The 20,130-nt window shown below is 46.8% G+C and overlaps 3 protein-coding genes across 11 annotated transcripts in view; 2 read left to right on the top strand and 1 right to left on the bottom strand.

Moving 5' to 3' along the window:
• The window catches only part of CNOT4 (CCR4-NOT transcription complex subunit 4), a 72,680-nt gene extending 67,956 nt beyond the window's left edge, over positions 1-4,724 (top strand). For 6 of the 9 annotated variants that reach the window (XM_027452743.3, XM_027452734.3, XM_027452748.3 and 3 more), the window contains 2 exons: positions 3,164-3,376; positions 4,134-4,580. In XM_027452743.3, the coding sequence (XP_027308544.1) occupies positions 3,164-3,376; positions 4,134-4,435 (515 nt within the window). In that variant the 3' untranslated portion in view covers positions 4,436-4,580. Of the gene's footprint in view, positions 1-3,163; positions 3,377-4,133 lie in introns of all 9 variants that reach the window. The other 3 variants (XM_027452772.3, XM_027452775.3, XM_027452762.3) reach the window with 2 other exon arrangements.
• Positions 4,725-11,480: 6,756 nt separating this feature from the next.
• LOC140002206 (uncharacterized) lies at positions 11,481-18,231 on the bottom strand. The gene is made up of 5 exons (XM_072036066.1): positions 17,892-18,231; positions 16,055-16,243; positions 13,586-13,715; positions 13,261-13,440; positions 11,481-12,981 (listed from the first exon to the last, which is right to left on the bottom strand). Exons 1-5 carry the CDS (start codon positions 18,067-18,069, stop codon positions 12,768-12,770), a joined length of 891 nt encoding a protein of 296 aa, XP_071892167.1. The 5' UTR covers positions 18,070-18,231; the 3' UTR covers positions 11,481-12,767.
• The window catches only part of LOC101803785 (solute carrier family 23 member 1), a 30,581-nt gene continuing 25,939 nt past the window's right edge, over positions 15,489-20,130 (top strand). Inside the window, exon 1 of the mRNA XM_038170549.2 lies at positions 15,489-15,648. The gene's annotated coding sequence lies outside the window, so the exon portion shown is untranslated. The remainder of the gene's footprint in view (positions 15,649-20,130) is intronic.

Raw genomic sequence — 20,130 nt, 5'->3', positions numbered from 1 at the left:
CCTGCCTTGCAGCCCATCACTTCAACAAAAAGTGCCAGCCTCTTCTGTTCTTTGAAAAGGTTCCATGGAAAAATCTCGTATTTCAAATGCTTGTTATCCTTCTGGACTCTTATGTACCCGGTACTCTGTCATTTTGTATATGGCAATAAAGTGACAATAGTCAATATTTTTTTCTTAGCCCAAGGTAGCCTAATACCATACTATACTTATTTCCCTATCCCATTTCTTACAAGTTGTGTCTTTGTGGTGACTATGACTTCATTAGACTTTCTTGGTGACATTATTTATCAGTGTGTGTATGCATACAGGCATGTTGCAGGTGTGTAGCCTATTTGCTGTCTCATGGGCTTTGAGGGCGTATTGGGGTTAGTATCACCAGTGATTATCATCATCACAAGCTTGCAGATCCCCAACTCACAGGTGTTAAAAGTATGTTTGCTTACATGTGGTCTTAGTAAGCATCTTGTACATGCTTTTTGCCTCCGCAGTAGAAGTAATTAAAGTGAGCTGTATTTCCTTGCACAAGCCTTTGGAAGCAGTGGTAAGAAAACAGTGGAAACTGATACTGTGCCCTGGGGAGTCTGTCACAGTTATTTCTGTGACGGTGAGTCGGCTATTTTTGTTCGGAGAGCTGAATTTTGGAACTTATCTCATAGGCTTATGGATGTTGAGAGGATTGTGGGCAAAAATCTATCAAGGATATTTCTGGCTAGCACTTTTTTTTATTAACTTCCAAATTTTTCAACCCCAGGATCAAGGAAATATACAGGTCTGAATGAAAAAGTAATTAACACCAAATTATTTAAAATATTTTGTGAGCATTGATATTGCCAGGAAATGAGTTCCGGAGAGCACAGGAACTAGTTTTGATTTACAGTAAAAGAAATGAAAGTACAGATGAAAGCCAGCTGCATGCACTATGGCTCCATGCTAAATGAGCTTAGAGCCAGTCACTGATAAGCCTGCTCTTTTCTTCCGATGTGACTTACAGAGCAGCCCCATCGAACACAGTTGTTGCTTCATGTGGTTGTGTGCACACGGTCATGCTGAAGTTGGGATGTTGGGCTGCTTTTTTCACAGCTGTGTGCTAAGGTTACTAAAAGTTGCTCTGAGTTACTTGCTGGAGGCACAGCTGCAGTTCTGTTACTGCCTGGGCTTTTTTTCTCCTGAAGCACATAAAATTTGAATCTGTAGATGGAGCATGCCCATTTAGTAATGGGCAAGTTTTAGGGTTTACTACTACCACATGATTTTTTGACTCATTATTTCTTTGCTTACTGTAGTGCTCAAGTTCTCTTTCATTTTAGTTGAGATACTTAATGTGCTAACCTCTGAAGAGGGGTTGCTTCACCTTAGCCAGCGAGTGGGGATAACATCAGTCAGCAGTCAAATTGCACTCCACAGACTTGTCCATGCAAATAGGACGGTCTCAGAAATGCAGAGTGCATTACAGCGTTGTCCCTCTCCAGGCTCCATGTGCAGAAGCAGTCTGGCCACAGGCGTTCTAGATTTCAGCTCTGTCCTGCTACCTGTGGGCACTGGATCACACAGATGCTTGTGCTGGAACAAACTGTGTTATGCATGCCGAGGGTTAAAACTGAATGCATTGTCCCAATAGTCATCATAGGTGAAATGGGTATAGCAGGTCAGCATAGTAAGTAATTTTGAAGCTCAGTTTTGGCATGGACTGAAATACAACTTACTGTTGTGATTTAAGTTGCTATAATTCTGTACGGAAAGAACATCTTAAGTTTTGTCTTCATATATGTAAATACATGTATGTATATAAATTTGGTCTTGGGACAGAGACTTCACTGTGAAAGCACAGGATTTCAAGAATGTGTTACAAAAAGGGGATTGCTGGAGATATCAGCTCTTTCTGAGCATTGCCCTTTACAAAAATTGCCAAAGAAATTTTTGATAGCAAGTGAGTTTACTTTCTTTAGTCTTCAAAGGTGCAAGTTAGTGATATCCTCTAATTTTCTGTGAAGACTTCAATCTCTTCAGTTGATGGAGTAGCAGTGTTCTGTATGCATTCCACAGTAATGCTGCTAGTTGACATCAAGGTCTTTTCTTCAATTAGGACAGGTGGAGAAGGCTTAAAAAAAATAGTCCGTATTCTAATTTTTTGTCATGGTGTAGTGCCAGCATACTACCCACCGCTCTCCTTTCAAATATGTTTGACTGAAAGCTGTATTTAATATTAATTTGCAGTATTGGCAGATAAAATACTAGGATGCTCTTGTCTTGTTTTGCGTTGGGATTCCTAAAGCAGGAGATGGATCCTACAACTGGATAGTCTGTTCTAGATAGCATGGTTTGCCACTTGTGTATGGGGATCACTTGCGGTAGTGCTAATAGCCAAGTTGTGCTGTTGTCCGTTTTCAATACGTGCCTTGAAACTTTGCCAAATAGTTCAGATTTGAGTGTTGCAGTATCCAGCTGGTTTGCTTCTAACGAAAGTTTGAGGATGTTGCTGTGCCAGAAATGACTCTGACGGGTCTCTAAAGAATTTTTGCTACTGTTCTTCAACTGCAAGAGGAAATCAAGTTCCTTCCAGCTTCATGAGAACCTAGTTACTGTTTTCTTCAGAAGAACATCTGTAGGGCTGTGAATGAGCAAGCTCTAACAAAACAAAAAACTTTTGTGGTATTTCCCTGCCTCCTGATTCCTCAGGAAATTTAATCATGTTCGGTTTCTATAGCAAAGCCCTACCTAGCCTTTCTTCATTTTAATATACTTCAAAGAAAACAACCCTTTCGAACCTGCTGACCATTAATAAAGCAGATGAATTGGGTTATCTAGCTTACACCAGAGGTCCTTTCATAAAGGATCTGGTAGGTTTTCTCTAATCAATAATGGAGCCATTGTGCCCTTCGTTATTTGAGCCTCTGAACTGAAAAAACAAATGGGGAAATACGCATTGGGGGAGGAGTTAAATCTTCCTCCCACCCACTTACACTCGGTTTAAAACCTGCCAGTCCCTCTGGATAATTCATCAACCATATAAACATTTACCCTAATTTTTGGACAGGGAAAATATTAAATGCTTAGCTTAACAAGTAAAAACAAAATCCCATACCCCACCAAAGAAGGACATCTGTTTCTAACTTCAGCTTTTTATTTTTTTATCTTTCATTTTTTTTGTTGGTAAATCTCCCAGACAACAGCAGTTCTGTAGAGAGTTTAAATATGAAGGAATGGCAGGACGGGCTAAGGGCACTTCTACCGAACATTAACATCAACTTTGGTGGACTGCCCAATGCTTCTTCCCCCTCCAACGCCAACCACAGTGTACCAACGTCCAACACTGCCACCACCGACAGCCTGAATTGGGACAGCCCTGGCAGCTGGATGGACCCCGCAATCATCACAGGTAATCGTTTCTCACTCCTTCAGCTCCGCTGGCAAACCATCAAATGGGTATTTGGCACAAACTGATTTACATCTTGGAAAAAAAAAAAAAGTATGCGGTGGTCTCTTCCAGCTTCCATCCACAAAACCTCAAGGGTCCAGGAATTTTTGTGGAACCGCTAGGCGTAAAGTGTCACGTAACCCTTTGCAGTGCATGTCCAGGACCTCTGCAGGCAGTCAGGGTGATCAGTGCTTATCTGTAGGGTCAACTTAGGTGTCCCTTCTGCAGGATGGCATGTCCGGTTTGTGCGCCGCTGGTCCTGAGGCACTGGAATCAGTAACTGGACTATGTTATTTAAAAAGGGACGTACTCCACTTGTTTATAAAGCTCTATTTTATAAGGCTGTCTGGTTGTGTTTTCCCTGTTAGAGAGGCTGAAGCATGATTCAGGTAGGCAGAGCAGGAAGAGAAGCATGCAGGGCGCAGGTAGGGTTTAGGTGTGGTAAGCTCACGGAAACAGGGTCGCAGTCCTCGTGCAGAACGGTCGATAGAAAAATGTGTATCTTACAAAGGAGTGCTCTGAGGGGGAACTTTCTCCTGTCTGGATTTAAATATTAAATGTTTTGTGGGCAGGATAGCATATATAATGTAAAATGTGTTCTCTGTACAAACTAATCATGTTTTCTCACTGTTGTGTTAGGTTAAATTGACCTCCTTCATGCTCAGCTTATTGCTTCTGCTCTGACTTGCTTGTATCCTGTTTTTTCTTCTCTTTGTAGGTATCCCAGCATCCACAGGAAACAGTTTAGACACCCTTCAAGACGACAATCCTCCACATTGGCTAAAATCTCTTCAGGCCCTCACAGAGGTGGACGGCCCCAGTGCAGCGCCGTCACAGACACACCACAGTAACCCCTTCGGCACACAGATCCCTCTGCACAGAGCCAGTTGGAATCCCTACTCTCCTCCTTCAAACCCCACCAGTTTCCATTCCCCACCCCCAGGCTTTCAGACAGCCTTCAGACCCCCCAGTAAAACGCCCACAGATCTACTACAGAGCTCAGCGCTGGATCGTCATTAGGAAAGGTGGAAAAAAACAAAACGTTAGAAATGCAGGAAGTGTCCCACCCTGACTCCTCCCTATGCCCACCTACTGTTCCCTGTCATATCTTTCTTTCTGAAGAATCCAGTTCCTGATCAAACCTCCCCCCCAAATGCAATGCCATCGCAGGGTCATGACCAGATCTTTTTGTTAAGTTTCTGCTGAAGCCAGTGTTGGAAATACACTGTTTGAAATAATTCCTAAATATCCTAAGGAAAAAAAAAAAGAGAGAGAGAAATCAAAATGCAGCCTCAATGCTTAAGGAGAATATTACTGTTTTATGTCTTTTTGCACATGAGTATTCCTGCCTAGTGGAAAAGTGCCGGTCTACAATAGGAGAAAAATGCAATGCAGACTCCAATGCAGAAATATGGAAAAGGTATTTAATTTAAATGAAGTTACTGAACATGTGGGGCAAGCAGTGGCCTAATATTTGTTTTTGCATTCAGTGTGGCACTACACAGGGAAAATGCTATGTCTTTTTTTTTTCTTTTCGAAAAAGGCGACTTTATTGTGTCACTCAGTAAGAGGTTTGACATGAAGTGTGTTGAAAGACAAAACACTTAGAGCTATGAGTAACTGGCATGTTGCTGAAGAGTGGTTTAAAGAGGGGAGAATAAGATTTTTTTAATTTTGGCTTTAGGTTTAAAGTAAACTTTAATGTTTTAAAAGTATTCACAGATTTAATACCTAGTGTATACATAATATAATTATAAGCAGCTGAAACACGAGTGATATTTACTTCAGTCTTTGTCTCCTCTGTCAGTCTCTCTTTCTTTTTTTTTTTTAAAAAAAAAAACAAAGATTCACCTGATTAGGGCACTCTGGGATAGCACTGCATTGGGGCCACATGATCACCATCAGGAGCAACCTCTGACCTCCTCTGCCTGCAGCTTTTACTTAACCCTGTAGTTTCTGGACGTTTGTGCAGTATTGAAAAGACAGGAAAGAAACAGATAAACATGGTTATAACCCAACGCTAAAACTAAAACCAAGGAAATGTACCTCTTTCTTCAGAATTAAAACTAAAATCTTAAATAAAACAAAACTTGATGATGACTTTGTGTTTGCTTTTTTTTTTTTTTTAAAAAAAAAAAAATTGGAAAAAACTTGGATTTTGAAGTATTGCATCTGGTAAAGCCATATGTCATTGCAAGATTTCTTCCTCCTGTTTGTCCGAATTGGAGCAATTTTTTCATGAAATGCTGCATTGCATGGTGACTTCTGTATTGAAGGGTGGAAAAAGCATAGAAATGTTAATCTTTTTAAAGGAAGTCTGTTGTCTTTACTCAGCTAACAGTTGGAGGATGAGTGTTTTTAGCCTTTGTTGTCATCCTTTTAAATCTGAAGCATTAAAAGTTTGGTTTTGGTTTCTCAATTCACTACCATGTCACTTGGGACAGATAGCATATAATAATGTTAGAATATGTGGCAAGAGAATTCTAGTTACGACTTGTTTCCTTCAGCATCTTTTCTTTTTTTTTTTAAAAAAAAAAAAAGGTGTAAAATATTTTCACTGTGCAGCAAGGGATGAAGAGCTCTCAGCATACAGAAAGCCTCCAACAAGCTCTTATGCATCCAGCCAGAGATCAGTTTTGGTATTTAAAACCAGCAACCTTATGCCTGAGTGCTGGATTGAAGTCTTTGCTGCATAGCTCATGAGAGATGGCTGGGAGCCTGAGCTACTACAAGTGCCTGTGCAAAGGATTTCTCACATGATGCCAGCTGTACAGTCTGGCTGCCCTCCTAAAATGTTCCCTGTGGGCAGGGGTGAGAAGGGGAATTCACAGCTCTGAACTGCGCTGGCATGGAGAGCAGTCCTGAGCTGCTGGGCTGGGGAAGCCAGCCTCCTGCTGTCAGCTCTTGGACCTGCACGAAGTTACTCCAAACATCCTGCTTTACAAAACCACTTGGTGCTTCTGCTCTTACCTGCATTACTCTCGGTGCTGTATTTGCTGTCTGAGGGCTGAACTGAACGCAGGGAAGCAGCGGGGGAAACCAGCCTCTGGAGCTGGTGCTGGGGGCTTCTCTCCCCAACTTGTTACAGATGCTTCTCTTCAGCCAGGTTCTCTTCCTGATAACAAGCAAAGCTTGCAACTCTTAAAGTAGCTGCAATTGCTTCCTATTTCACACAGCAATTTCATGAAACTTGGTGCCTTCATCGTTTCCTGATTTGTCTCCTTGGCAGTTCAGGATGGACTGAAGGAAAACAGTGCCTGTGGTCTATTACCTCTAAAGAGAGGCTTCAGATGTTCAGGAGAGAGCTTGTTCCCTGCTGCTGTATGATAGTTTGTGGTTGGCCTGCTGACAAACTTAGTACAACGAATTTTGTAACCAGAATGGCTCTTCTGTCTGGTACTCCCCCTTCTGCCCCACCACCCATAAAGAAAGACATTTGCTGGGTAACACTGGTGTTGTAACCCTAAACTGTATCAGTGCTTAGGTGGACAGTGGGGTGGCTTGTGCTTTTATTTACCCTATTTTTAATCTACTCTCTGGTGCTAATTCCTGTGCCCCTGCTTGGGAAACTACCTGGCATTTCACTCTGCTCAGCTGTGAGGGGCTCTGCTAATTTCTCTCAAAGATTTTGGTGGGCTGTTCTTACTGCAAGTAATTCTGTACAGGGACCATTACCAAAAGGAGGAAGTTATGCATCTGTTTTGTCCTTGTGATTATCTCAGTGTGTGGCCTGTTCTTGTTACACATATTATGAACGTGTGCAGCTCTTGCATTAAGCCCAGGAAGGTGCGTGACTGAAAGCATGGTCACCCTGGTCTAGCAACACATTTGAAAGATGTCTGGTAGAGATAAGTTAGAGAAAGGGATGGATCTGACTCCTCCAAAACTAGTATGAATGTGTGCTGAGGGGAGGAAGGGAGTTGTTAGTAGTGAATGTGCTGGTATCGGTTCTGCTGCGTTTTCAAGGAGCTCTGTTACGGTGTAGTAATTCTGGTGTCAACAGTACTGGGACGATACCACAGGTTTATAGCTCCCTTGTAATAAGGAAACTGCAAATCTCTGGAGTTACAGCAAGGAGTATGTTGCCTCCTAGGTAAAGAGCCCTTGACTGAATTTCCTTTCCATCCGTAACATCCGTTTCCTACTCCCCCGTCAGGTGTGAGTAGCTGTCCCCCTGTCAATGCGGCGTCCCAACAGGGCTGCTCTAACCATACTTAAAGCACCTTTGCCAACTTCTGTGATAGTTTTAAATCACGAAGTTGAGTGGTTTGTACTCAAGTTCTTTAACCCATAATTTTAGTTTTCTCTTCCCCAATCATAGACTCTGTTCTGCAAAAAGTTTTTATCTGAAATGCTCGTGTAATTGTAGTCATTCAGGATACAGGATTGATTTTAGGGCCAATGCAGTGATCTACAGTTCTGTAAAGCTGATCATGCTGCTGTGGACACTTCTTTGGCTTGAGCACATTATTCCCTGGGGTAGCAGGGGGAAGGTATGCACTAATTTCCTCCCTCACCCTTGCAAGAGAGCTTAGAAAAATACCCTTGAAAAGATCACAGACCGGTTACCTGGTGATTCTCGTCTGTCACTACTCAGAATGCATGGTGTAAGTTGTAAAGGGGTTTGGGTTTGCTGTTGGTCTCTAGCATATGTAAATCCACTGAGTGGTGGGTACTGTACTGCCTGGGACTAATCCCTTTGGGGAAAGCTGTAGTGCTGGAATAAAAACTCTCTAAAAACTCTCACTACTCAGAATTGAGGCCTCTCGAGCACTGAGAGGTGGCACAGTGCTTCAGGGGTTGCACTGGAGCTGTCACGAGCCCTACCTGAAGGGGTCATAGGCTCTGCTAACTTCCTAAGGGGAATGAGCTCTAGCAGGCGTGAATTTTCAGTGCTCACAATGCAGAGATGGTGTGCAGTGCTGTTTGCCATGAATGTGTGTCTGTTAACAACAGCTGCTGCTTTACATCTTCTGGCACCGTGTGAATATGTGTCTAGCTACAGAAATGCTTTCCACTTCACTGATACGTTATCAGGTTTTCATGTTGAATGTGCCTGTAGTAACTGTAAGGGCTGGTGTTCCTTCCTCTCCTCCCAAATCCCAACACCTCTTTTTCCCTTGGAACATTCCACTGATGGGAAACAGCTCTCAGGTCCTCTTCTATTTAAGGCTTTTGCTGCAAACCAAGCTCCTAAGAGGGAAAACTTGATGTATTGTCATAGCTTTGGGATACAGTGTCAGAAATGGTGTAACCTCAGTACGTTTCGATCTACATGTGAGAGCACTGTATGTGAGCAAGATCTTCATCTTCCCTTCTTTCTGGGGTTTGCCTTTGCCCTAGGCCTACTGCTGTTAGGTTTATGTGGTAAAGTGAAGGCTCTTGAGATGGAAATGTCCAAACGAAGCTCCTGCCCTACAAGTACAGGGACACAGAGACACTTGTGGGGATGCAGAAGTCCATACTTAGGTACAGTGGAGGTTCAAGGTCAGCTTGGTGATCCTGGCAGTAACAGATTTGTCACTGGCTTTGCTGATGAAAATGCACTGGTTCAGGGTGGGGCTGATGCAGTAATGCTAGGTGTGGTAAAATCGTCTGAACAAAGGTGTCGTCACTGGAGGAAAGCAATATAGAAAACTTGTTAATCTAAGCCACCCGTAGGAGGTGATGTGCCTGACCTCTGGTGCTCCACGAGTCCATCTCCTGGAACACAAATGAGATGCGGTCTTTCAAGTGGGGCACAGTCATTGCATGCACTCTCTCCTGGGAAATCTTGCCTGATTACTATTTCTTCCCTCTAGTACTCAAACTTTTAAATTTTACGAATCTTTTGCCCTCTCAGCAATGTCTGGCAGAGGTTTGCTATTATTTTCAGGACCACAATGAATGCTTCTTGGGATTTCATAGCTTTAACATTTCAATGTTACAGGTCCCAGCATTAACCTTGCCCAGATCTTCAGAGGGGTCTGAAACGTCTTCTGTCAATGCTGACAGTCCACAGAAGGCTGATGCAGTGAGCTTATCTGAGGAATTTAAAGCTGTGACCCAAACTTGTTAGCTATTTCTAAATAAGCATGCAGGCTGAGGTTTCACAGTGTGGGATCTCAAGCTTAATATCCTGTTTAAAAAAGAAATGAGGATGCGTTCTCTGTTCGAGCACTAAGCTGGGAGTGACTGATTGCCTTGCCTGCTTGGGACAGAAATTGGCAATGAGACAACCTTGCAGCCATCTCCATCCTTCCTCAGTTGGTTTCCTCCACCTGTGTATTGGACACTGCATAAATATAATTAAAATGGTTGGGTATTGCTTTGGATACTGCATAAAATATTACAGCTAAACCTCTTGGGGCTACAGCTTCCCTGTAGGTAGGCCTACAGGGATCTGAGCTGGAAATCCTGTGCCCTAGTGTGGAGAATGTCAGTTTGTCTTGTGCTTGGCAGGGGAAAGTGGTGGGAAGGGCAGGCCTGCATGTGCTGCCCTGGTGAGGAAGGGTTAGGTAGATGGTGGCTCCGAGGAGAACCGCCAAACTGTGGTGAGAATGTGTGTGACTACAGGCCTGGGAGGGATTTTTCCTTTCAGTTCACAAATTACTTAAAGCTTCTACATAGCTACCTTCCTCCTCCTTCCTCTGGGCAAATAAAAGTAAGTGGTGGTTACTGTTGCATTCCTGGGGTGAAGCCAAGCACGGCTCTTCACTACGTGAGCTCAGCCCTTTGCTGTGCTGCTGTGGTGCAAGGTGAGAAGGAACCGAGGCACAGATGAAGGGATTGATAGGGGAACCTGTGGTAAAGTTGGGCTTCCTGCCCTCAACCCAGCTTTCTTCCATTGGTTTTGGTTCCCTGCCAGTCTGAGACAAATTTCACAGAAGGCCTCTCTGTTCCTCCCACTAGAGGATCTGCTGGTGGAGCCAAGTCTTGGGATCAACTTTTTTTTGTGGTAGGAATCTTAACTTTTCAAAAAAAAAAAAAAAAAAAAAAAAAAAAAAAAGTCAGGTGAATGTTACCCCTAAAGAAACTTTTCAATTTTGTCAGGTAAATAATTTTTTTAAAATATCAGTCATATCAAATGCTTGTTTCAAGTTGACATTTTTCTCGGTATGAAAAACTACTGTGTCAGTTTATTGAAAATGTTAACTTTTTGTTGTGACACTTCAGAATCGGCATCTTTCTGGACATGTTTGGCAAAAGATTTTATATCTGAGATGTGCATCACTGCAGTTTGCAGTGAAAGCAGGTGTCAATCTCTATGTAGCAAAGAAAAATAAAAAAATCCCACTTTTTTTTTTTTTTTGTAAAGCCTTGCTTGGATCCAAGGAAAAGTGAACTCTGAATGTGCCCCAACTGTATTTATTTTTTTTCCCACAAAGATCTTGGATAGAAGAGAAACTGTAATGAATTTAATTTTTTTCTTTAAACCATGATAGGGGAGAGGAAAAGAAGAGAAAGATATATATATATATATATATATATATAAAAAAAAAACTCATTACCTTCTTCTGTTCCTTTTTTTTTTTTTTTCTTTTCTGGTTTCATCTACCTTCATACAAGAGCAAGAAACTGGGAAACACTGTTCCCAGAGCAGATCCTGTGCTGAATCTGTCGAAAGTTGCTGCTGTTTCCTGACAAGCAAGTGTGTTTTCTGCAAGAGCTCTGTGCAGAAATTCCTCTGTTGGGGAGCACTTTGGAACAACGCTGGGAGTGCTGCACAGGCCTGATGCTTATTGGGGACTGCCTCAGGGTGTCTCTGCAGTCTGCTTGTGGGGCCATGTGTTAGGCTTAGTTGGAAAGAGGGCGAGGAGAAAAGGGTAAGGTTAGGACAGGAGACAAAGGGAAACACAGAGCAAGTCTCGTTTTTCCTGTCCTTTCTGCAGCTTCAGTTTTATGGGAGTGAAAAGATTTTCTTCCTTGCAGTGTGGTTACCAGTAAGTGGCCACTTCAGGTGTCATCCTCTTCTGAAAGGGACTGTACAAGCTTTAGCACCTACTGCCTCCCCCCACTGACAGTCAGCCCCCAGACCAGTCTTTCTGCTGCGTGGTGGTTTGAAAAGAAGACATAAAAAGTAGAATTGGGAGATATTCCTTTATTATTACTACAAATAGAAAAAGTGCCCCTAGCCTTCTTTCCAGGGAGAAGCAGCAGTCTTTCCAGGGGGGTCTACCAAGTAGGTCTTGCATTTATCACAAAAATGTGCTACCTTGCATCTTTTCAAGGAAAGAAGCCTTAATTAAATGTAAAGCAAAAGTTGATGGAAACTGAGTTGGCAGCCTAAAACTCCCAGCCTTTGTAGCAGGACATTTTGAGTTTTATCTTTGAGTGCTGGATGGTAGCGATGCTCGTGGTTCATGTTCTGGGTGCTTGTTCTTATTCCCTGCCCTGTGCATCCAGCAGCTCTGGGGCTGCCAGCACCTCTCTAATTCAGTAGTCACTCCCGAGATATGAAGAGCATCCCTGCGCACTTGTGAGGTTGTGCTCCTCAAGCCCGGTGCGCCCAGCATGTGTCAGGCACGTTATCTATGCCAGGTCTGCTGGCCAGGCTCTGTGGGTGGTTGCCTGGGATGTGCCCCTAAGTTTCCATGCAGGAAATCCTGGACAGAATTATGGGTGTTGTTGCCTTCTGAATGCAAACTACAGTACTTATGCTAGCTCTTCAGGCACTGCTGTTGGTCATGATACATGTGATGTGAATCTCTAATGCAGGAGAAAAGCAATGAAAAATCCCAGGTTGTTTTAAATGTGCTAGGTCTTTTGTACTAAGGACAAATTCGTGTTTTCCTCTTGACTGGTTATCTTTACCCACTTGTCATTGCATCTTGCAAGTCCAAGATTGACTACAGCGATGGGAGGATGTTGCAAGTTCTGAACAACAGGAAAAACTTTAAATCTCAGCCTCCATTCAAGTGCAATGAATTGCAAATGCTTCCACTTATCTAATGACATAGATTCCTTGTTCTGGTAACTGGCACTCGCTGTTCACTTTCAGCCTTTAAAGGAGCCCCAAACAGCAAATCAGGCTCTTGTGTTTAAGACCTGAAACTCTGCACGTGCTCAGCCTCTGACTTAAACTGGGGCTGTTCTAACTCGGCTTCATGCATCTCACCCAAATGATCAATTAAGAAGCTGGTAACCCAGGCATTTCTTTGAAATGTGCACTTCAGGACACAGGGGAAACAATAAAAGGATTGTATCAAAAAAGCCTTTCAACATGGAGTGTTCAATTTTCTCCATTTGAAAACCTAGGTGCAGTAATTGGCTCTTGTCAAATTCTTTCTGAGCTCTGTGGGGCTTCAAGGAATTGATCTTTTAAGGAAAAAAAAAAAGGGGGCAGGGGGCATTTGACTGACGGTTTAAATTTTCAGACGGGCCTCCCAAACTTGTGCAAGAGCTGGTGATCTTCGTAGCTTCTGAAGCAGGCGGGGGGCAGGCCCCGCGTGAGGTCGATGCAGTCAGGTCTCAGGGGCAGCAGCAGGCGGTGGGGTGCTGCGGGGGGCTGTGCTGCCCAGGGGGGCAGGAGGTGCGCTGCGGGGTGTGCGCTCTGCAGGGGCAGCTTTGGCAGGTTTTCTGAGCTCCTGGCAAAGGCAAGAAGGAGAGAGGGCTGTGAGTGGAGCCGCAGCACCCAAGGGAGCCTGCAGCCCACCAAGGCTGCGCTGCCTTGGGTTAGCTGAGATGGACTTAGGGAAGGAGGGCATTTCAGGATGCTAAGGGGTCCAGGCCAGGGGTAAGAGGGTCGGAGGCGTAGGGGACTGAATGCCCAGGCGCTGCAGCTTTCACCTCCACCTGCTGCTGCCCCCAGCCCCTCCGGCACGGTGCGAGGGGCTGCGGGCAGTGCCCGTGGGGCTGCTCCCTACCTTTGGCAGGCCAGGTTACTGCAGCCCGCGTGTGCCCCCGTGCTCACGGCGCTGCAGAGGGCTGGCAGGCGGTAGTCGCGGCGGTGGTGCTGCTGCCTCAGCCTCCCCAGGGCTCTCCTCCCGCTCTCCGCCGCCGAGGGGCCGCGCTCCCATCGTCCGCCCTTCCTGCGGGGCTGCTGCCTGCAGGGGGACAGCAGCAGCACAGCCGCCTGCCCGCACCCCGGACCCCCACCCCGCAAGCCCGCCTTGCCCCCTGCTGTCCTCTGCCCCCTCCACCGAGGCTGTGTCAGCCCGGCCCTCCCTCCCGGCCCGGCCCCGCACTCACCCCGGGCCTCGGCTCCTCCGCGCCCGCTCCCGCCAGCAGCAGACGGCGAAGGCGGCGGCCAGCGCCGCGATGACGGCTCCGCTCACCAGCGAGGCGGCGACGGCCAGGCGGGAGCCCGCCTGCGGGACGGCTGCGGGCAGAGGCAGAGCGGGACGGGTTGACCAGGCGGCCGGGGGCGTGCGGCACCCGGGGGGGCTTCTCCCCGTGCGGCGCCCCGGCCGTCGAGCTGCGGCCGCCTTGCCCCAAAGGGTGAGGGAACCGCCGAGACCCCCCCCCCCCGGGCAATTAATTGCTGTATAGGGGTTGTGGGAGCGTCACAAAATGGCGCCGGTCAATAAACAAAAGGTTTATGAAAAAAATAAAGGCTTCTAAACTAGTATTTTGTGGTTCGAATTAAATAAAGTAATCGTCTGTGACAGCAAACAGCGCTTCTGGTATGTTCTACGTAAAGCACGAAGGTAGCATGAACTGAACTCCAATTAAACATATGGTAACTGTCAGTTTTTACCTCGAACGCCTATTTTGCTTAGCCATTCTTTTGGGGAAAAAGGAAAAAAAGGTTAAGGAAACACAGCTGTCTGAAAGGAAAATGGGCTCTCGAGGTGGCTTTTCTATAAAGAATCCCTTGGCAACTCCAGCGGGTGCAGTGCGCCGACTGCTGAGTTCCCTGGGACAGGTGGACGGGGTGGGATCGCTGCCCGCACTGAGGCGGATGGCTGGAAGGATCGGGTGAATTGCATTGTGATCAAACCCTACTGGGACGCTAAATGACGTCTGCGTTGTAAACGTCTGAAGTTAGGGATGTGGCTCCCTCCCCAAGGTCAAAATAATAGGAAAGCATTTGCTTGCATCAGCAAAAATAGTACGTTTTCAAAGTAATAAAATACACTGATTCAAAAAAACCTTCAACCTTACCACACTTACGAAACAACCAAACTATGACTTCAGAAAGCACAGAGATTTGTTTTTTGTTTCAAAGAGAAATGTGGCGTGTATGAGGTTTTTTTTCCTTGAAACTGTTTTTAAACCTCTTTATTTGTGTTAACCTGAAATGTGATTTAAAACTGCGGGTTGGCTTTTTTTTGGCTCACTGAATATGTTTCTGCATGAGGCAGCGTACAAGCTGCAACGCCTGTTTAGAGCTGGGAAGATAAGGTTTGCTAATGAGGGTTTTACTGCAGGACTGCGTGTAAACTATGGCAACAAAGTTCATTACTTTTATTTTGCTATGATTGCCTTTATGAACAGAAGACACTCACTGGCTATCAACAAATTTTACAGCTCTGAATTGATGGGGAATTGCTTTATTTGTGTTTGTGTTTAAAGAGCAAGCTACTTGTGTTGTTTTAGGGGCTGAGCTGAAGCCTCTTCCAGTGCAGGACCTGCTGAGATGTTCTGCGGTTGAAGCACATTTCTAATTTGACTTTTATGAGATGTCACCTTTTCAAAATGGATTTGCTTGTCTTGAGCAAGTGAAGGAGAAGCAGCAAAAGCTCTTAGACCTTTTCCATTTAAAACTTTTTTAGCTAGCTGTTGCACCACAGGTTTGCTTATAGATGGTTTTTGAAAGGGCCCCTAAGGTCTTTAATTCTCGTTGGCCAGCATGAGCAATATAGTTTATGCATAGCTATATAGTATTTACAACTTCTGTGTTTTTGCTTGTTGCTGCAAAAATAAATAACTTTCTTGAGGACAATTTTCCTGAAATCATTTTATGTAGGCACACGATTCCCAGTGCATGAGGGAGAGCTTTTAAAGCAATATAGACTTTGTTCTTTCGGCATTAAGCCATTAGTTCTTGATGAGCTAATAACAGAAAAAAAAAATAGGGCCATTTGCTTCGCATGTACTTTTATAAAGATCATGTGTTGGGTTATTACAAAGTTCAGCTTTCTTCCTGCTGAAATGTTTTGGCTGTGAATTGGAGACCCTGTGCCTGGCACCTGGAGCCGAATGGAAGCCGGTACCAGGTTTTGACCAGCCTTGGTGACTTCTGTAGCAGTTAGTGTGAGCAAGAGAACGCCTGGTTAATGGTCTGGACACAGGAGTTGAACGCGCACTAAGTAAGTTTTTGGATGACAGTAACTTAGTAGGAGCTGTTGACTGAGGGGAGGCTTCATGACAGCCTGCAGCTCACTCATGAGGGGAGCGAAGGGGCAGGCGCTGGGGGCTTGGGGGACAGCTAGGGCACAGCATTGCACCAGCTTACACAGCGCAGTAAATGCTCCTGCAAGCACCCCACTGAAAGCATTGTGTTTCAGTGGTGCTGATGGCCACCAGCTGGGTGGAGCTGGACCTCTGCTGTCCCCTCTCAGGGTGACGGGCCCAGTTTTATGGGGCCCACTGGCTGAGATTGGAGAGGACCACTGGTTAGCAAAAGGATGGAGGTCTCATGCACCTAGCTGAAACCCTACAGGAGAGCAGAAGGGCTGGCACTGCTGGGGCTGGGTTTGCCGGTGGGCTCCTTACCCTCACAGCGGGGCTCGGGGTGGCTCCAGGATGGGGCGCTCTCCGGGTGGAGGCAGGACAGCCTCTCGCTGCCCACCAGCTGATAGCCCTCCTCGCACCAGTACACGACCACCGAGCCCAAGGAGACGCCTGAGCCTCTGTCCACATAGTAGTGTCCATGGCGTGGTGTGGGCAGAGCTGTGCACTGCGCTGGGGGAGAAGGGTGGAAATTAAGGGTGGGTGGTGGCAAAGCCCCCCACGGCGTGATGCCTTTGAAATGGCTGCCCATCCCCTGTGTTACTCCTGGAGGTCCCCCAAGGCTCTAGGATTTTTTTGCATAACCCTAAAGCAGGGACATAGAAGTCTAATGCCTGTTTGGGAAGTAAGTCTCCCAGTTGCAAACTCTGTACTGTGAGGTGTTCCTGACCAGCAGAATTGGGACCAGAAGGTTACAGCATGCGGGCAGGGTGCAAAGAGTGACCCTTCAAAGAGTCATCTTTAAGGGACACTTAAAAGGGTCACCCTTCCTTAAAAGGAAGGGAATAGGCTTTTTTAATACCCTAAACAGCCAAGGAAGTTAGACTCTGGGACAGTATTATTGGGTGGAACTCAAAGCAGTAAAAAATACTAGTTTATGCTGTGGAAAGATACCTTTTCCATTCCAGCTTTTAATCTTTTATTTATTTATTTATTTATTTTTATCCACAGCTGTTCAAAACTACCCAGTTATTCTGTTTAGGTCATGCTCTTTGCAATGCACCCCTTGTGTCTGACTGCACCCCTTTGGACTGACTCCCAAAAGCATGCCAGTCTGGATGTATGCTTGCAAAAAACACAGATACCCCAACACAAGGCAAAGGAAATGTAGATCGGTAGGTTCTTGTGTAACAGATATTATCGGCATCAACATCCTCGATTAAAGGAAGACATTGGTCAGAAAGCTTAGCCAAACTTAAAGCATGCAGGTAAAAACTTGCTATGTTTAATTTTTGAGGTAAATTCAAAGTGCAGCAGTAAAGGTAATGCAAGAGAGCCTTGTTTTGCCTCTGGTTTTGCTGAGATGATGTCTGAGGGGCTGACAAGAAAGCATCAAGTTGAGTAAGATCAGACTTTCTCTGGGTCCATCAATGTTATTAAGAGGTAATAGATGCCTCTATATGCATAAATTTAGCAGTGGTAGGGACATTGCCAGGATGCCTGGACTGGACCTGTTCTATGGTTAAATTGTCTGTCACTGGCTAGGACCTTTCCCAACAATCCCTAGTGACACTGTGAGAATGAGGTGGTTTGGGGACTGTTCCCAACACGCACTTTGGAAACAACATGAAGTGGACAGAGGTTTGGGAAGGTGAACAATACAGCACCAGGCAGGTGTGTGCCATGGCAGCCCTAATGCCATGCACCCCTCACTGAGGAACTGCACCTGCTATGCTGTAGGAAGTTGATTAAAAACCATAATGACCTGCAGCATTTGGAGATTATTTGTTGCTTTTAAACAATCTCCATCCTCATTTTTTCCTGAGGGCCACAGCTCAGCCCATAGGGACAGGGATGTGTTTAGTGAGCTTGTCCCCTGGCCAGAGAGCTGGCCCGTTGTGATATGTGTAGAGATTAACATGGAAGAGAGCTTTTCTCTATCAGAAAGCCAGTTAAGCGTTGTTTCCTTCCTGTGCCTGCAACCCTGCCTCTGACGTGACATATCCCTCCCAGAGCCCACAACTGCTGCAGCCCCTACACGTGCCCTATGTGCCCTCTGCAGAAGCACCCACGTGCCATTGCAAAGGTGTCCCAGTGCCTCTCGCGCTGTACCGTGGGGAACCCAGCAGCCCGAGAGGAAGGCAAATGCTTGCTCGAGTACCTGAGATGTTGCTGTGCACGTAGGTCCCGTTGTCAGAGTCTCTGGGCAGCCCCTTCAAGACGGGTCCTGCACTGGGCAAAGCGATCCTGGGCCCAGCAGCACCGCTCCGGGCAACACTCAGGCAGCTCCAAGGCAATAGGCAAAAAGCGATGCATTTTCCAAACCTTTGTCCCGTCATGGTTTGGGGAAACACAGCATCCTTGAGCAGCCCGCTGTCCTGCACGCCTGTGTTTTCCCTTTGCTTCTGAGCAGGAATCAGCTGGGCTCTTAAGGCGTTAAGCCCTGAGCAGCACAGCTAGCAGCCGTTCTCCTCCCCGCAGGCACAAACCCCCCATCCCTGCTCCTAGAACTGCCAGCCCAACTCCAGCTGCATGCTGCTTCTCTCTGTCCCCCTCCCACCCAGGCTGGGCTCCTGAAGCCTCCCCGCACCCCACGACCCACTCCCCCAGCCCCACGTTGTGGGCTGGGCAGAGCTGCTCTGAGCTCTGCCCAAAAACAGACAGCTGTAAGGGAGCAAGAGACAGAGAGTGCCTGGGGTCCATCTTTTACTGCTCCCTCCTGCAGGGACTCGCTGTCATCATCTCCCCAACCATCTTGGCTTCCCCAAGTGCTGGAGCAATGCGTTGGGAACCCTCCTCCTCCTCCTCCTCCTCCTCCTCCTGTTCATCTGCCCACTGACAGCAGCCAGTGCTGGGTATCAAACTGCCCCGCTGTTTTTTTTGCAAAGAGCTGCTGAGACCCCTGGGCAGCAGCCCCTCCCGTGCACATTTTTTCCCTCCCACCACAGCCCAGGGTTGATTTTCTGTAAACACCAGTGGAGCTGGATGTGTGCTGCCACAGTCAAAGTGGTTTTGTAGCAGCAATTCTGCCCGCCACTGCGGGAACCACAGAGAAATCTCTTTTCCCTTTTCCTTGGGCTTTCCCCCACACAGCATCGCTCTTGGCCTACTTTGTGATGTTTTATAACTGGAGAGGCCGCAGTAGTGACCAGCTCCTGCCTCCTGGTTTGTAAGTCACCATTGCCTGCCTCCACCTGCCTGACCCCCTGCACAGGGCTGAGGTGCCCCACACTGCCCCAGCACTCCAGACCGTGAGGTTTAGGAGCAGGCAATGCCTCCATGCCCAGGCCTTGCCGAGCGGCCACAATACCAGGTGTGTAACCAGCAGGACTTTGTGCTGGTTGCTGGCACATCCCCTGCTGTGGCTGCCTTATCTCCTTCCTGCAGCTCTCCCCTGTCCTGTGGGTTTCTGTGCCCCCTCACGCTGACACCAGGCAGTGCAGTCATGCTCCAGCCCTCCTTGCATTGCCCGGGGATCTCTTGTCAATGCCTTGGGTCTTTTTACCAGTGCATACCCTAATCCCACTCTGTCTGCCTGTCAGACACCTCTTTACATCTTTGCCTCTGCTGGCACCTCACTGGCTTCTTTCCAGGGGATTTATTTGCTGTCTCAGGAAAACTTCTTTCAGCCTCCCATGACTCATAATGATCTTGCTTGAAAACAACGGTATTTTCTTCCCTTTCTTGGCTAATCCATCTAAACTGTGAGCTTTCTTGGCTCCCTTAGGAGAGCGGGACGGGGGGGCCTATAACCCCCCGCTAGCAGAGACCCTGCCTGGCTGGGTGAATATCACTGCTCACTTGCTTTTTGGTTGCCCGGACCTTCTCTGGCCACACCAGTGGGGCTCAAGGGGTAGCCCAACCACTGCCAACATGAGGATGGGTCCAGGGCAGGGTCCTCTGTCCCCTTCCCTGCCACTGGAGGTGTCCCTGCACTAAATAGCTGGGGACCCAGCTTATGCCACAAGCATGGCCCCTGTCACAGCGCCAGTGTCCCCATGTCACATGCTGAGGAACAAATGGGATCAGCGTGGCCCTGGGGACACAATAACCACGCTTGAGCTTGTGCTCAAATTGCTGCATAGATGACAGGGATTATTCCTTTGCTAATGCTCTAAAGAGCTACTCCAGAGCCTGAAGGAGATGAAGGGGCTTATTATTGTGGAATTAATACCCTGCCAGGGAGGGATTTCGGCGCCGTTCCCCGCACCCAGCTTTTGGGTGCCAGCAGCCTGCGCTGAACCAGGAGCTGGACACCAGGCTGTGGAGGCCCCAGAGCCTGGCTGGGGCTTGGGCATGGAGGAGCACATCCATGCCCTGGCTCGGAGAGCCCTTTCCTGGTGGGAAGAAAGGACAGTGGAGCTGCAGCTCTGGGGACTTGGCCAAGGCTCCCACCTTCC

This window comes from Anas platyrhynchos, chromosome 1 (genome assembly GCF_047663525.1).
Source record: "Anas platyrhynchos isolate ZD024472 breed Pekin duck chromosome 1, IASCAAS_PekinDuck_T2T, whole genome shotgun sequence".
Taxonomy (NCBI): domain Eukaryota; kingdom Metazoa; phylum Chordata; class Aves; order Anseriformes; family Anatidae; genus Anas; species Anas platyrhynchos.
This window is presented reverse-complemented; position numbering and strand designations above follow the sequence as displayed.

What these genes read in the sequence shown, in the direction of transcription:
- LOC140002206 (XM_072036066.1), bottom strand. Translation starts at nt 18,069, where the DNA reads ATGACGGGACAAAGGTTTGGAAAATGCATCGCTTTTTGCCTATTGCCT. An exon ending in CGGAGGAGCCGAGGCCCGGG is followed by an intron (nt 13,441 to 13,585) that starts GTGAGTGCGGGG and finishes GTCCCCCTGCAG; the next exon opens with GCAGCAGCCCCGCAGGAAGG. An exon ending in AGTAACCTGGCCTGCCAAAG is followed by an intron (nt 12,982 to 13,260) that starts GTAGGGAGCAGC and finishes TGCCTTTGCCAG; the next exon opens with GAGCTCAGAAAACCTGCCAA.